This window comes from Schistocerca gregaria, chromosome 5, assembly GCF_023897955.1.
Source record: "Schistocerca gregaria isolate iqSchGreg1 chromosome 5, iqSchGreg1.2, whole genome shotgun sequence".
In the NCBI taxonomy this organism is placed as follows: Eukaryota; Metazoa; Arthropoda; class Insecta; order Orthoptera; family Acrididae; genus Schistocerca; species Schistocerca gregaria.
This window is the reverse complement of record NC_064924.1, coordinates 571,968,636-571,984,613: the sequence shown is the minus strand read 5'-3', so window position 1 is coordinate 571,984,613 and position 15,978 is coordinate 571,968,636. Positions and strand designations below refer to the sequence as shown.

The 15,978-nt window shown below is 41.3% G+C and overlaps 1 protein-coding gene across 1 annotated transcript in view; it reads right to left on the bottom strand.

Annotated features, from left to right (window-relative positions):
- Positions 1–470: 470 nt before the first annotated feature.
- The window catches only part of LOC126272170 (protein naked cuticle homolog 2-like), a 1,268,099-nt gene continuing 1,252,591 nt past the window's right edge, over positions 471–15,978 (bottom strand). The window contains exons 6-8 of the mRNA XM_049974811.1: positions 11,638–12,041; positions 9,105–9,299; positions 471–3,715 (exon numbers count right to left, since the gene is read on the bottom strand). Coding sequence (XP_049830768.1) covers positions 2,941–3,715; positions 9,105–9,299; positions 11,638–12,041 — 1,374 coding nt within the window. The 3' untranslated portion in view covers positions 471–2,940. The remainder of the gene's footprint in view (positions 3,716–9,104; positions 9,300–11,637; positions 12,042–15,978) is intronic.

Sequence of the window (15,978 nt, the reverse complement as noted above, 5' to 3'; positions counted from 1 at the left end):
AGAGAGAGAGAGAGAGAGAGAGAGAGAGAGAATTGAATAGACTGGATTCTGTAATTACAGTAATAATCACGATTGTCTTCACAGGAGAGCAAATCTGCATTCATGATTTCATCAAATAATATAGAATGCAATTTACACACTGATTGAATAAAATATTGCTAGTCACATCTGAATCACAACAGGACACGTCCAAGCTATCTGGTACAAAATCTGTGTAACTAAATGACATTTGTAGAACACCAAATTACACTGCAATGTAATTGGTTAAATGAATTCTCAGGTTGCACATTAAGGCATGGTAATGAAACTGAATCAGTTATCGCAACTTTTTATTTTGTTTTCCAGATTGCAGTCGGTATACAGTAGTTACTAACCATAATTTCCTTAGTTATGATGAAAGCACTCTCTATAATTTTCATGTTATCTGACACAGGTTCTTCAGGTATTGACAGTTAATTGAAACACATATACAATAGGCGAGTGTAGTAATTTATTGCAGTGAAATATTGTCAGGCATACACATTGCTGTTGTAGGTACTGACACATTATTCATTCAAAACATAAGTGTGTTTTACAGTATGTATGAGTATATTTCTAAGTGTATCTCACTGTTAAATTAGGACATTTTGAGTGTATCAAATGGAAGATATTAGCAGAAAGGTGTTATTTTAAACAAACTACTGTTTTGCAACATTTTTATTTGACCTTCACAATGACTTTAAAGCATATTTTATGCACAAATTAATAAATACAGTCCCTCACTTTAAAATCAAATAAATAACATCACAGACCTGTGAACTCTTTCTCTTCATGTGTTTTCTTTCACATACATAACAATAAGACATTAATGAGGCAAACACAGATACATGTAATTGTAATAGAAAATATGATATTTGGGTTTCCTTGTTTGTCTGCTAAGGAACACCAGAAATTAAATCTCACTTGGTAACTTCAGTAATTAAATGTCAATATGTATGATTTACAACAGTAATACAGTGGTGTTGAAACAAACAGAGCAAGAAACAGTTATGTCTGTAAGTTGTGTGATTAGAGAATATTACAGAGCTCTGAAATGGGAGGAGGAAATTAAAAACGTTGTGACGATACCCTTAGAAATACTGTTTAGGAGAACTTGACAGAAGATGAACACAAAAATTAATGCTAATGAGCAGTTTCAGTAATCATAAAAATATAGTCACATAATATCAATATTTCTCCTCTCTACACTCAAAACTGGCAGTTATTATACAACTCAGAAAATAAATATTTTGACACGAGTTCAGTTGTCATATCTACACTATACAATATATTAAAACAGACATAAAAATTAGAAAAGCAAAGAACAGCAATAAAATGTTTATAGTTTGAATACAATATTACATATTGTATGATTTGAAACAAACATACCCACAGAAATTCACAGAATCTGAGGCTCATTAAAATGTCCAAACTGCACACAGTTTGAATGAATATATGAAAGATTTTCCATTCAAATACAATTGTACAGGTCATTATTTTAGTATGTGGAGGTAGATAAGTCATACAAACATAAAAAAATGTACTGAATTTGAAACATAATACACAAGTCATTCATTCACTATTTACAGAATATAGTTATGTACAATATGCATAAGATTCTGACTATAAAGAAGGAGAATAAATTATAACATTTCATTTGGTAGCTCATTAAATATATGTGTAGTAGATCATATCATTATATAAGTACTTTGCCCATTTAAAGACTAGTATAATACCATTTGGATCAATATCATGTTACGCAGCTTCCTAAACTACAGCACACAGTGCTCTCTTAGAGAAGCAGATGTCATTGTAGACCAATATCCAGTCATGTTCGGATTTGACAAGATAATCTGTGTGAATTTACGTAATATCTGTGACAAATTGGTGTCATTGTGCTCTACTTGGAAACTTCATTGCTTTCAATCTTCCTTCGTTCAATATATTGATACAGTCTATGTCTGAAAATTGTTATCGGAGACCATGACAGTTTATACAAACCTAAGATGCTACTGAGAGTGAAGGTATTGTGCCTTACTGTCTTTTAAATTGTACTAATATTTCAGTCATCAATAAATGAATACTTGCTTTAATTTATTGTTGTTTCATAAGTTATCTTTTTGCCTTCACATATTAAAAAATTGTTTTGTTCTAACTCACATTAATGAAAACTAAAGTACTACGTATTTCAGAAATTGTAATTATTATTTTAGTAAAACAGATACAACAATAGACTTTCTGAGCATGTTAAATCAAGAAATTATATTTCTACTGCCACATTCAGTGTTGAGGAAAATACTATCAAGAACAGGATAGAAAATTATGTTTCTTATATCTGCAGTACATGGAAAAGGACTGTGTACCCAACACTGCCACAGCCTGTTGGTCAGACTCCTTATTGATACAGCCACACAGCAGCGCTGATTGAAAAATAAACTATTTCCTTATCCACAATCAATAAGATAGCACCTGGCAGAATACTAGAATAAATAAATTAAATGGTTACAACCATAAGACATACAAAGACATGACTGAATGAAGGTCCAGTTCAGTGCCACAGAATTTCAGTCTCTTGTCATCTGCTGCACAATCAAGAATGTAACTCTAAACAAACATAATGTCAGTTTTTGATTACACTGCTTTGCTGTAGGCCTAAGAACTGTACAATCATTCTATATTTTGCAGGTAACAGATAGATCATTCTTGTAATAAATAAATAAATGTTGACCTGATTCTGTCACAGTCAAAGCTGGCAATAAAATCCACGAATAAACTGAAAATATTAGTTCACTTTATTACTGCTTTGTCTTTTGCACTACAATTACTATATTCTTTACATGTTGCTTTTGGGTGATAACACAATAAATACTGACACAGAAACGAGGAGACCAGATCAAATACTGTAGTAGCCGTATGCCAGAATCAGACAAGGACAGGTGTCTCCCTGTAGTGGTGGTAATGGTGATGTATGTGCTCATGAACGTGATGGTGCTCGTGCCTCTCAACAGAAGAAACACCTGCTGTTGTAGAATTGCTTCCTGCTTCTGGCTGGCCAGGTGGTGGACCATCTGCAGGAGGAGGTGGCTGTGTAGAGTTACCAGATGCAAATCTATCAGCAGTGCCAAGGCCAGACGAAAATTCCTGCTCCAGCCAACGAACCACCTGGGCCATGGCACGGGCCTGATCCTGTTCCCTGTTTCGATGCTTGAGGTGGTGAGGTGATGATGTGTGTCCCATAACAAATGGTGGCAATTTCCTGCGGTCTGGCCCCGGGTCCTCGTGGGACTTCGAACGTGCCCGCCCGAAATGGAACGGCGACGATGTGATATCATCAGCAGCCGCACAGACCCTTGGTGACGGCAAGTGTGCCGCTGTCGGATACCGGTTTGGTGATGTCCCAACTGGTGCAACTGGAACTGACCGACCCAAGTCGTGAGAGCGAGAGCGGTGGTGTCCACGTGTGTGACAGCCCTGCCTGCTGTGCTGCAGCTGCTGAACTGATTTCTCCACACCATGACGGCATTCGTGGTGACAGTGCTGCAACTTGTGCTCCAGTCCTGCCAAGTCTAGATAGCAGTTAGGAGCAGGGCTGTGGGCAAGGTAGTGCAGCTGCACCTCTTCACGATGAGAAGTCTTGTGCCTATGCCTGTGATGCGCATGTCTAATATCAACCAGGCCACCTCGGTCACACTGTTTCCTGAAAGTCAATTTTGTTGATTAGAGGAGAGATACAACTGACAATATAAAGTCATATGCTATCTAAAGAATACTGAAATGCTCAAAACAGCTGATCTGTTGCAAAATATCTAAGTAGGGCAACCCAAAACTAACTGTGCGTGTGACTTATAATAGTATATACAGGCTGTACTGGTCAAACGCAATATTATAGTGTAAAATGTAATAACTTGAGGAGTAAATGAGATATTTACTGACACTATGTTTCTACAAGTATGTTAACTCAAAAAAATTTTCACGCATATAATAAACATTGATATCTAATCTGTATTCCCCTTCTCTCAAGGTGTTTTGCAGCACTGCAGGTGTAACACTTGCGATAGCTGCACAAATGAGTTGGTGCAGATCTGGTAGATCACAAACTGGCATCTGGTACACTTGTTTCTCAGAAAAAAACTGGGCTTCTGGGGTATCAAGCAATCAATGGCCTACTTCTCCCAATCGAGTGATCTGGAAACTCGTGGTCCACGAAATCTCACACCATGTTTGCAAAATGGCATCTTGTAACATCTCGTTGAAAGATCTGTGATGAGGAAGTTGTTGCACAACAATAAAGCTCCAACATGCATATGTAACTTTTTGCATTACCTGTAGGCTCCACAAAGAAAAATAGCCCTATAACCCTGTCATTCAACACACCACAATTAGTTTTCATAGTGTCATATACACTATCTTGTCATTGTATTGAGTGGCGGGTTCCATTCCCATATGCAGTAGTTGTGCATGTTTACTATGCAGGACAAGTGGAAAGTATTTTCATGTGAGAAACAGATCAAATTGAGGAATGCCTTATTTTTTAACATTTTTGCCAGGATTGTCTTTGCAAATGCTTTAAATCATGGTCTGTTCTCAGGCTTGGTTTTGTGACAAAGCTGTAGTTGTACATCCATAGGTACAACCTTTTTCGGACAATATCGTGTACTGTTGAATAAGGTAACTACAATTGGCTATGTGTCTGATTGATGTACGAGGGCTCCACTGGAAGAACATATGGATTAATTGAACAGTAGCCTCTAAAAATGCAACTTGGTGTGCTGTCCAGTCATCAAAAGCTAACTCCCAGTTTCACAAAGCTGCTTGTCCCATTTCTTCCTACTTATCTAAGTAGGAATCACTATGTCCTTGGCTGTCACCTCCATTGTGGCTGTCATCTAAGACCAAAGATGGCTTCGCCATCTCCCTCCGAAGGGAAGAGGAACACTGTATAGCTCTGGTGCCTGATGCTCCAGCACACCTACCACACAGCAATGTGGGTTGCCATTGTGCCAGACACCTGCAGCCGACACTGTGCAACTTCACTGCGCCATCTGCTGCAGTATGGAGGGTGCCATGATCACTGGACACAGCTGGCACTATATAGCATCCGTGAAGTCACATGACGCTGGCTGCTTCCTGGTATCCCTAAGGCCACCAGCAGGTGTCCAGTAGTGTGTGACACGGAATGAAATGATCGGATGGCATTGTTGGCCAGGAGGCCCCTTTCGGGAGTGTTCAGCCGCTGTATTGCAAGTTCTTTTTAGCTGATGCCACTTCGTTGACTTGCGAGTCACCCAGTCCCCTGCCGGGAATCGAACTCGGGCCCCCTGCGTGGTAGGCGGGAATGCTACCGCTTCACTAAGGAGGCGAACTGTGACACAGAGTCTACCACTGAGTAAGCAACAAGTCACCAATACAGCACTAAGAGATGAAGACAACACCAGTGCACCACCAATCGTGGCCACAACCAATTCCGACCTTGGAGAGTAATCGAGGGTGACAGACTGTGTGCTTTCTCTTGCACCTTCATAAAACTGTATTTGTAGACTGACAATTATTCTCATCTGAACAGGACAGTCTCTTGTGTTCTTTGTAGGGATTAAGTTTCTGTTGTTCATATTTTCTTGTTGCTTCTTTACGGAAATAAGTAGTCCAAGGCCACCTGGGAACTGTCCTCTTTTTGCATGCACCTCCCACAATATGGCACTTCAGTAATATCATTACTTCATCACAGTCCATACTCACACCAAAACCAAAGTTGTACTAGTGTAACAGACTTTAACTCTATGAGAGAAAGCACACAGATGCCTTCTGCTGTTGAGTCCTTGTGGCTACTGATGTGTGTTTAGGTGAACAATGCAGTTATATGCATGCACACATGGTGCCACAAGCAAACACAGAAAACATTTTGAGTTACTGTACTTGTAGAAGCAAAATGCCAATAAATACCTCAATTATGTATCAAGTTGTTGCATTTTATATTATGTTTAATGCAGGTACCCTGTGTGTTCGTTCATAAGCCTGAAATCTAAGAGAGACTGGCTGATTTTCTTTGTTTTTTTGTATTAAAAATGTAAAAAAAAAGGAAGATCGCATTTTACCATCTCATCAACAATGAGATAATGAGAGATAAAGCACATACACAGCTTGGACAAGGTTGGGCAAAGAAGTCACTCATCTTTCACAGGAATTGTCCTGGCACTCACATTAATCAATTTTGAAAGCCACTGCTGATATGGGTGATATGACACTAAGGATAAGTATAAACACCACTATTGCAAATAGTTCATCGTACATTTGTAGAAACATTCCATAGAAAGCACTAATAGTGAGTATGGTTATGTAGTAAACAAAAACATTTTGAATTTTATGCATCTTGAATAAAGTGAATCATATTAATGTGATTCATCAAGGAACTTAATTCACTGATCAGAATGTGAACAATGCTTATTTTTACAGCTTAATACCAAATAAAGCCATAAGATAATGACCTTAAATTTTAATATATGGTCCTTGATGGTGACACGGGTAGGTGTAACACTACAAATCTATTGGTGTGCGATTCAGTTGAGTTGTTTTGAAACATGTTCACCTCTGGCAGTATGTGATAAGTGTGAATTTGATCTTTGGTGTGAATACCACATCAGCAATATATCTCACTAGAACTGGGAGCAGAAATGCAAGAGGACCATGCACTCTGAGACTTTAATTGCATGAAATAATAGAGAATAAGCAAAACTATACATGTGAGACAGCAGAAGATGGTGTTTATACATGCATATCATAATATTACTGTAGATTCATTATGAGAGATGAAGAAATGAATAATTAGCATTTTGTAGCACTTTCTGAATTAAATTAAAGCATTGGTCTGAGTTATATTGGGGATGTGCCATAAGAGGCATGTTTTGCTAACTCATCTGGCAGAAAAGGATCTAATGATTAGATAATTCTTTAGTACTGGTATTTAATATTCACTCTAAAGGTACAAGTTGCATGAAAATTCATTTGAATATCCAGTACCTATCCAATTAGAACTTTGATCTTCAGTCTCATATACACTCCTGGAAATGGAAAAAAGAACACATTGACACCGGTGTGTCAGACCCACCATACTTGCTCCGGACACTGTGAGAGGGCTGTACAAGCAATGATCACACGCACGGCACAGCGGACACACCAGGAACAGCAGCATTTGTGCACCACCGCCGTCAGTGTCAGCCAGTTTGCCGTGGCATACGGAGCTCCATCGCAGTCTTTAACACTGGTAGCATGCCGCGATAGCGTGGACGTGAACCGTATGTGCAGTTGACGGACTTTGAGCGAGGGCGTATAGTGGGCATGCGGGAGGCCGGGTGGACGTACCGCTGAATTGCTCAACACGTGGGGCGTGAGGTCTCCACAGTACATCAATGTTGTCACCAGTGGTCAGCGGAAGGTGCACGTGCCCGTCGACCTGGGACCGGACCGCAGCGACGCACGGATGCACGCCAAGACCGTAGGATCCTACGCAGTGCCGTAGGGGACTGCACCGCCACTTCCCAGCAAATGAGGGACACTGTTGCTCCTGGGGTATCGGCGAGGACCATTCGCAACCGTCTCCATGAAGCTGGGCTACGGTCCCGCACACCGTTAGGCCGTCTTCCGCTCACGTCCCAACATCGTGCAGCCCGCCCCCAGTGGTGTCGCAACAGGCGTGAATGGAGGGACGAATGGAGACGTGTCGTCTTCAGCGATGAGAGTCGCTTCTGCCTTGGTGCCAATGATGGTCGTATGCGTGTTTGGCGCCGTGCAGGTGAGCGCCACAATCAGGACTGCATACGACCGAGGCACACAGGGCCAACACCTGGCATCATGGTGTGGGGAGCGATCTCCTACACTGGCCGTAAACCTCTGGTGATCGTCGAGCGGACACTGAATAGTGCACGGTACATCCAAACCGTCATCGAACCCATCGTTCTACCATTCCCAGAGCGGCAAGGGAACTTGCTGTTCCAACAGGACAATGCACGTCCGCATGTATCCCGTGCCACCCAACGTGCTCTAGAAGGTGTAAGTCAACTACTCTGGCCAGCAAGATCTCAGGCTCTGTCCCCCATTGAGCATGTTTGGGACTGGATGAAGCGTCGTCTCACGCGGTCTGCACGTCCAGCACGAACGCTGGTCCAACTGAGGCGCCAGGTGGAAATGGCATGGCAAGCCATTCCACAGGACTACATCCAGCATCTCTACAATTGTCTCCATGGGAGAATAGCAGCCTGCATTGCTGCGAATGGTGGATATACACTGTACTAGTGCCGACATTGTGCATGCTCTGTTGCCTGTGTCTATGTGCCTGTGGTTCTGTCAGTGTGCTCATGTGATGTATCTGACCCCAGGAATGTGTCAATAAAGTTTCCCCTTCCTGGGACAATGAATTCACGGTGTTCTTATTTCAATTTCCAGGTGTGTAACATCCAATATAGTTAATTCACTTATTTTCCATGCCTCTGTGGACTATTTTGAATTCATATTTTTGTACCTTTTTCATGCAGAACTTGTGCCTTAGGCATTATTGTCCACAGGATGAAAGCTTCACAGTTTAAATATGTCAACAAAATTTGTAAGCTTTATGTTTCTTCTATTTTTTCTTTAAATTGTTAAGGTGAAGATCTGTCCAATTCACTTTCTACTAAACAGTCACAGCTGTGCAGCAACTACATAGGGTAAGGTGAAAATACAAATACATATGGCCAAACCATATCTGTACAATGAATTTCTCATTTGTGCTTTCTGTAAATTCTTACTGGTGGTAAACATACAGAACCCACAACTTTTTATCTATGTGGGCTGAGCATCTCATTTGTTGTCCAGTGAGCTTAAAACAGTCTGCCTGAAGATTAAAGGTGAGCATAATTGGGTTCCATAGTGCCAGTGAACGAGTCTTTTTATATATAAGTTTGTGTGTGTGTGTGTGTGTGTGTGTGTGTGTGTGTGTGTGTGTGTGTGTGTGTGTGTTTACAAGTACAATACATTTGTTTAGAGAAAAATTATGTGTCTGGAACATACCACTTTGTATAATTATTAACTAATGATGACTCAAATTAATAAAGTACCTGGAGGTTTGGAAACCGAGGTTGTTCTTGTCCATGTTGGCCTGGATGATTTGCAGGAGCTCCTCTCTCTGCAGTGAGCCAGAGCGTTTCTTGGTTCGCTGCCGCAGAACGCTGCTATCTGCACAATATGTACTGTGCTGCTGGCGGTATCGGGAAGCTACATGCTGCTGATACCTGCGGTTCCGAAGCCTTGCACTGAAACATGCACATAGAAATTATTGTAGATTCTGAGGTGATAAGGCACATTTACGATGGGTTTATTAGTTCATATGTAGGTGTGGGGACATAATCAGAAATATGCCTATAGTTGTGTCTTCCAACTTTTGAAGGGATTTCTATATTGATGCACAATGATTACATGCAATTCATATAAGGATGTTGATGCATGAGTACATTAAACATGGATACCCATTAGCACTCCTTTAACTAATTTCATTCCACTAATATAGCCATGTGAAAATTTATTCTGGTTTCCATAAATTAGGGAAAATGTCACAAGATGTGGTAACTCATGATAATATAAAGTAACTAACAATAAGTTGAGTATCTTTTAGCACAGTGATTCTGAACAGAACTAAATATTAATGAACAACACTGCTAACTGCTCCTGCATCTGAATATAACAGACAACAGCACAGTTTTAAAATGGGTGATAGTTTGTACTGTGGCCCGAACGAAGACAGTAAGTAATGCTGCCAGTCACTCCTGACATTGGAATACTTCAGAAATGTGCATGTGGTAGCATTAGTACTGTGTCCGTGAACTAAGACAGTTCAGATAGTCATACCGCCCAAGGAGTGTTGTGGCACTTTTACCAGACTACACTCAAGGACCACAAGTAGATTGGTGGTAGCTTAAGCTCAGATGAGATGGCAATACAGTTACATAGTAACTCTTCTGTTACTCATACACAGTAGCGACTTCTGTCTAGAACTATGGCATCCTGAGCCTTCAACCAATAGTCAAAGGCCACTGACAAGTGTTGACAACCATTGTATGTGATAAAGCACACAAAGAAATAGTCACACCAATGTCTTGAATGAATGGAGGACTGTTGTTTCATGAATAAGTCCTGAATCACCTAAAAAAGTTACAGCAGAACAGTCTTAATTTCTCAAAAAGTCAAAGCATCTGTGGGAAATGTGTCTTTGCCATTATGAGAGAGAGTATCTGTGTGAGGGGTAGCTAATTTGTGCACAGAGACTTGCAAGTCTTTCCTCGGAAAACTGTGATAGTTTGTTACATATCCTTATGCTATGGCAATAGATGATCATTTTGCCTTACAAAATGACACTGTTTCACTGGACAGGGCATATCTTGCGACTGAATTCCTCGACCAAAAAACAATTCAAAAGGTAATGTGACCAGGTCATTCTCCTAACCTGAATCCCGAAGAGCAGCTTGCAACACTTTTGGGAGACATGTTGCTCTGTTATCCTCCCCAGACTGCAGCTTCTCATTTGGCCTGATAAGTCTCAGTGGAAAGTTGAAAAAATCTGAGGTGGCAACCAGGAATCAAATCTGCTACCTCCACATTAGTACCCAGCCACATTAATCTCTGTGCCTGAACCACACTAAAAAAGGGACTGACAGATACCAAAGTGGGCCCTGTTGTCAGTTCACCTTTACCCAAACACCTTACATGGCTGCGGCAGTAATGTCAGCATCATATTGGCCTTTATCACTTTTCTATTATGGCGCTAGCTACACAAATTTCGTTGCATAAAATACAAAACTAGGGCACAAAAATAAGTGCACATCGAAAATTAAGTATAAAATTTGTTTTAAAAGAAGGAAGGAACCGTGGGTTTACGTCCCATCGACATTGTGGCCATAAGAGATGGGGCATGCACTTGGATTGTGTCGAGGATGGAGAAGGAAATAAGTCCCTTTCGAAGGAACCACCCCAGCATTTGCCTGAAGAGATTTAGGGAAATTATGGAAGACTTAAATCTGGGTGGGAGGGCGTGGCTTTGAAACGCCGTCCTCCCGGATGTGAGTCCAGTTTGCTAACCACTGTGTCACATCAATTGGTCAGCATTTGTGTTACAAGCTGCCATTGTCATCTGCAGCCAACTATAGTAATCGGGAACTGAACACGAGGAGGTAGCTAGGTCATTCGAGGGGTGTGTTAACATTATGCGAGACTTGCCTCACGAAACAATTTTCAAAGCTATTCTGCAAGGCGCGAAACAACACCAAAAGGGTGAGCCCGTCAATTTGAACGAGACAATCGTGCCGTCATGCTGTGTCGTACCTCCGGTTGCTGAAAACAAGAGAAGCGGAGAACTTGGTTTCACACTCAAACACCTACAGGTGCTTGGCTCACACAGCGCTACGACCTCAACTGGCACGTTTCGCGGGGGGGACCTTCTTCAAACTACGCGAGACTGGTCTCGCGAAACTATTGCGCTCAGTATAATCGCAGCTCGAAGTTGGCTGACGCTGCGATATAAAGAAGTTGAGCGTCAGTCACTTTGTTATTATGATCCTCCGTGGAATTGAAAGATACGAAAATCCAGAGCAGCCTCACCTGTCAACGGCGACCCGCGGGGACGGGTGCTGGCGAGTGCCTTCGTCGTCGTCATCGTCCTCCGAGATGTCGGCGGCGCCGTCGTCGTTGTTCTCGCTGCCGGGGGCGGTGGCGGAGCCGCTGCTGCAGCTGTGTGGCGGCGCCGCGGGCGCCGCCGTCTCGGCGCGCTTACGGCGCGTCGCGGGTCCCGCCCGCCGCGACTCGCGGATCGTCACGTTGAGGTCGCGCTTCAGCTTGCGACCGCTCGCCTGCGGCTGCGGCTGGCTGTGCTGCTGCTGCTCCGCGCTCTTGCGCTGGTCCGGGGACACCGTCAGCTTCACCTTGATCGTCTTGCTGCCGTAGTGAGGAACTTTGATGGAGGAGCCCAGTGTCTCGTATATCGTTGTCACGAGACCCGCTATGTCCTGTGTTAACACAAGGCAGATCGTTTCAGAAACAACAGCACGGAGGCAAGATGTCGGTTCACCTTAATATCTACGTTTTCCGTGTATTTAATCTGCACTATTCCGCTAATCTGCAGATCGTTACAAGCCGTTAACAAATATATTTTCCCTATTGCCGAGAGATTCCGCAGCTGTGCTGACATTTAAAATTAATCGTTTATTTTGCCAGCTCAGTTGCACATTCATGTTTTATAATATGGCTAGTTTCCATTAATAATTGGTCATCTTCATCAACTAATAAATAAAACAAAACAAAAACTAAGTATCTATTTTCTATTACTCTAAAATACGTAGAAAAGTGTTACAGATCTGTGATACTTTTCTACTTTATTTTAGCTTTTAAGATCTGAAGATGATGAAATATTAATCGAGATTAGGCATATTATGAAAATAAACGTACAACTGAGACGGCAGAAAAACTAAAAATTTAAAGAAATATACTTCCTAGATGAAAATGTTCACCAATTTCATTATACATTTTCACTATTGCCGAAAGATTCCGCAACGGTGTTCACATTTAAAATTAATTGTTTATTTTGCCACATCAGCTGCACATTTATTTTTATAATATGGCTAGTTCCCATCGATAAGTGGTCATCTTCAGATCTAATAAATAATGTACATTGAAATTTAGTCACTGGCTCCTCACGAATCTATATTGAAGTGTCTTAGAATCTCAAAACCGCAAACCGCTAGTAATGTGATTAATACTGTTTCATACATGTACGGTGGTGATAAAAAAAAACATACGGGTAATAGATGCGGAAACAAGAGACAGAAAGATGTAATAGCTGTGTGTCGAAGTCACTCAGACGAAGGCACATTTGTGCCATGAACACAGGTAGCTTAGGATTCCTTTGTCTATATAAGATCAAGTAGTGTTTGAAGTAATGAATGTATGTTAAATGCATGGATATACTCATACAGGGTTGATTTATGTAAATCAACATGTAGGCCTCTGCACTCCTCTTAAATATGTGTATGAATGGTTTTCTGCTAAAACATGATGAATTATAAGAATGTTGGAACTTGGGCAACTGCACTCCGTATAAAAATTAAAAAAATCATAATCCAAGTCCTATTTATTTTCCTTCTACTGGAAGCCGTCGGTTTCGGTTATAATAAATCATATTCAGACCAAGATTCCAAACCACATGGCGGGACGTTGTCCGGAGTCGCTGCGTAATAACATAAGGTACCCGTCACCAACTGATGAATTATATACGGTTTTGTACCATTACTTCATTACAGAAATTATGGAGTACTTAATTTTCTATTTTTCGTTATTGGTTCAGATCTCTGATGATGGCTATAATAAGCCAAAACCGGCAATCCGAGAAAAATATTAATTGTGATCACATTGTGTAAAAATAAAAGGTGGAAATGGGTCTATTTAAAAATGCGTCTCCGGAATAAAAGGAGATACCGCCTAAAAGGGATTTTAATTTGCTTTTAAAACGAAACGGAGTACGAATTGACGTTTCTTCGAGAAATATCGTCAAGCCCCATAGCGCTATTGTACGTGGGTTACATAACTTGGGTACTGCTTGAAATACCCACAAACGAACAGTTCGCCACATGATGTTGGGTAAAACAACAGTTCATTCAATATGACGAACGAATATGTATCGGTCAAACGCTCGCAAAAGCAAATTGAAACTGTGTAACACGTGATTAAGAGTCAAAGATATTGTTGAAATCTTTTTTCAGTGTGATTGAAAACAGTGCAAATTTGGAGGATGAATTCAAGTTACGTGTAACAGCGTCCGAAATGGCCAGTTAGTGTGGGCCATCGCGGCAGTGGCAGCGGCGACGTTCTTCACGAGGACAATGTTGCATGCGTCTCTGAAGGAACATTGCATCGTAATTTTGGCGTAACACAGTCACTGCAATATCATATTTATCCGCTGTCACTGGGCAAGCGACTTTGAAGTAAAATGTCCCCGTGTATCTGAATGTACATAATAGATGTACGAGAACAAGTTGTGGACACATGGTTGGCGACATATGAAAGTTTGGATCAGTCTGTGAGACGTGCTCGAAAACCTCATGGTGAGGCGACCACTCGCGATAGGCGGCAAATTCGGGTTCGAGTCCCGCTCTGGCACAAATTTTCATTGTCGTCATTACATTATACAGCTGACGGTTGTCCATATTCGCAATTGCGAATACATTTCATATACTTCACCAGTGGCTGTGAACGTCACTTATGGAGCCGCACTGGATTGTTTTGGCGGTGTTTGTTTACAACGCAACTGTGGTAATGGCAAAGTTCAAACATGTTGGGTCGGACGAGTTTCACCAAGAACTTCAGCAGTTCGGACATGACGCATTCACTGTATGGAGAGGTACGTGGCTACCAGTCCCAAGCCATGGTGAGAAGGGAAGAAGGTTGGACGTGAGGTTAGCAACCCGTTAAACAGAAACAACAAGAAAAATTCAGCGATCGTAACCTTACAGTTCTGAACTCGGGCATAAATCTAAATCTCGGTAAGGGCATGACAGAGACTAGAAAAATCCAAGAATGGCGCGACTTGGTTTACAGATATTGATAAATGGAATGGAATGTTCCCCGCAAAAAAAATCAGACATTGATGAAATGGAATGGAATGTTTCCTGCAAAAAAATATCACACATATTGGAACTGGGAACGTGCGATTCTTAAATCAATCAGGCCAGCTCGTAGACTTACGCCATGAATTCGTTCTTTATAAACTAGACATACTGTGTCTTTGTGATGTTCGTAGGACGGGCAGCGATCAAATGGTCACCCATAGTAAAACAATCCTTTGTGCTCTGCGCACAGTGATCTGTAGGTGCATAGTGTTGGACTAGCACTTAGTCAAAAAGGTGCTAAGGCTGTAAATGGATGGAATCCAGTTCATGATCGAATCGTCGCTACATGCTATCTTTCTGTTCACATTAGGCCAACTATTGTGCAGGTCCGTGCACCAACGGAAGAGTCAAGGATGCTTTTTATGAGCAGTTGCACGATGAATCTAACGATCTTACACCTCTTGTTGGAGATATGAATTCCTTACTCAATATGATCTTATACTTCTTATGGATGACAAGAATGCGCTACTTAGCAATGACCGTAATGGCTTTCAACATGTTGTTGGACCCTTTGCGTCAGCACCACGCACGAATAATGGTCAACGTTTCGGAATATTGTGGAGCCGTCACGGGCTCTATAAGGACAACAGTTTCTTTCAGCTTAGAATGAGACACAAGAAGACCTGGCGATCGTCTGATGGAAACACTCTAACTGAAATTGATTACGTTTGTACAAATAGCCGACGTATGACATCTTTGCGAGATATCCGTGCTGCAGATGCTGCATAGGACCATTTCTTGGGCCTAGAGGACTTGAAAGTTAAGTTCATATCGGTGCACCGCCGAGAACCTACGAGACCGTTTGATGTGACAAAGGGAAACGACAAGAAAGTATATATATATATATATATATATATATATATATATATATATATATATATATATATATATATATATATATTTCGTAATTAACTTTAAATTTCGGTTCCAGGCTCCTCAGCATCTACCTGATAACGCTGAAACGCAATGGTTTGAATTCAAGGATTCTGTAGATACACATGCTGAAGAGACAGTTAGGCGACGGGGAGGAACACAGAAAGAGTGATGGATTCAAGATAGGATTTGGCATCATATAGACGTAAGAAAGATGATAAAGCAACAACGTGAACCAGGTAAAGATCAAGAAGAGCTTGAAGTAGCTAGACGAAAATGTGCTGTCACGCTAGATCGCCGAGTCGTATATAAAAAGTGGAACTGTATCTATTCAAAGTATAGGCACTACACGGTGTCGACCGTATGTGCAGATACCAAGAGCAAAATTGCTCCAACGAATGCGATCCAT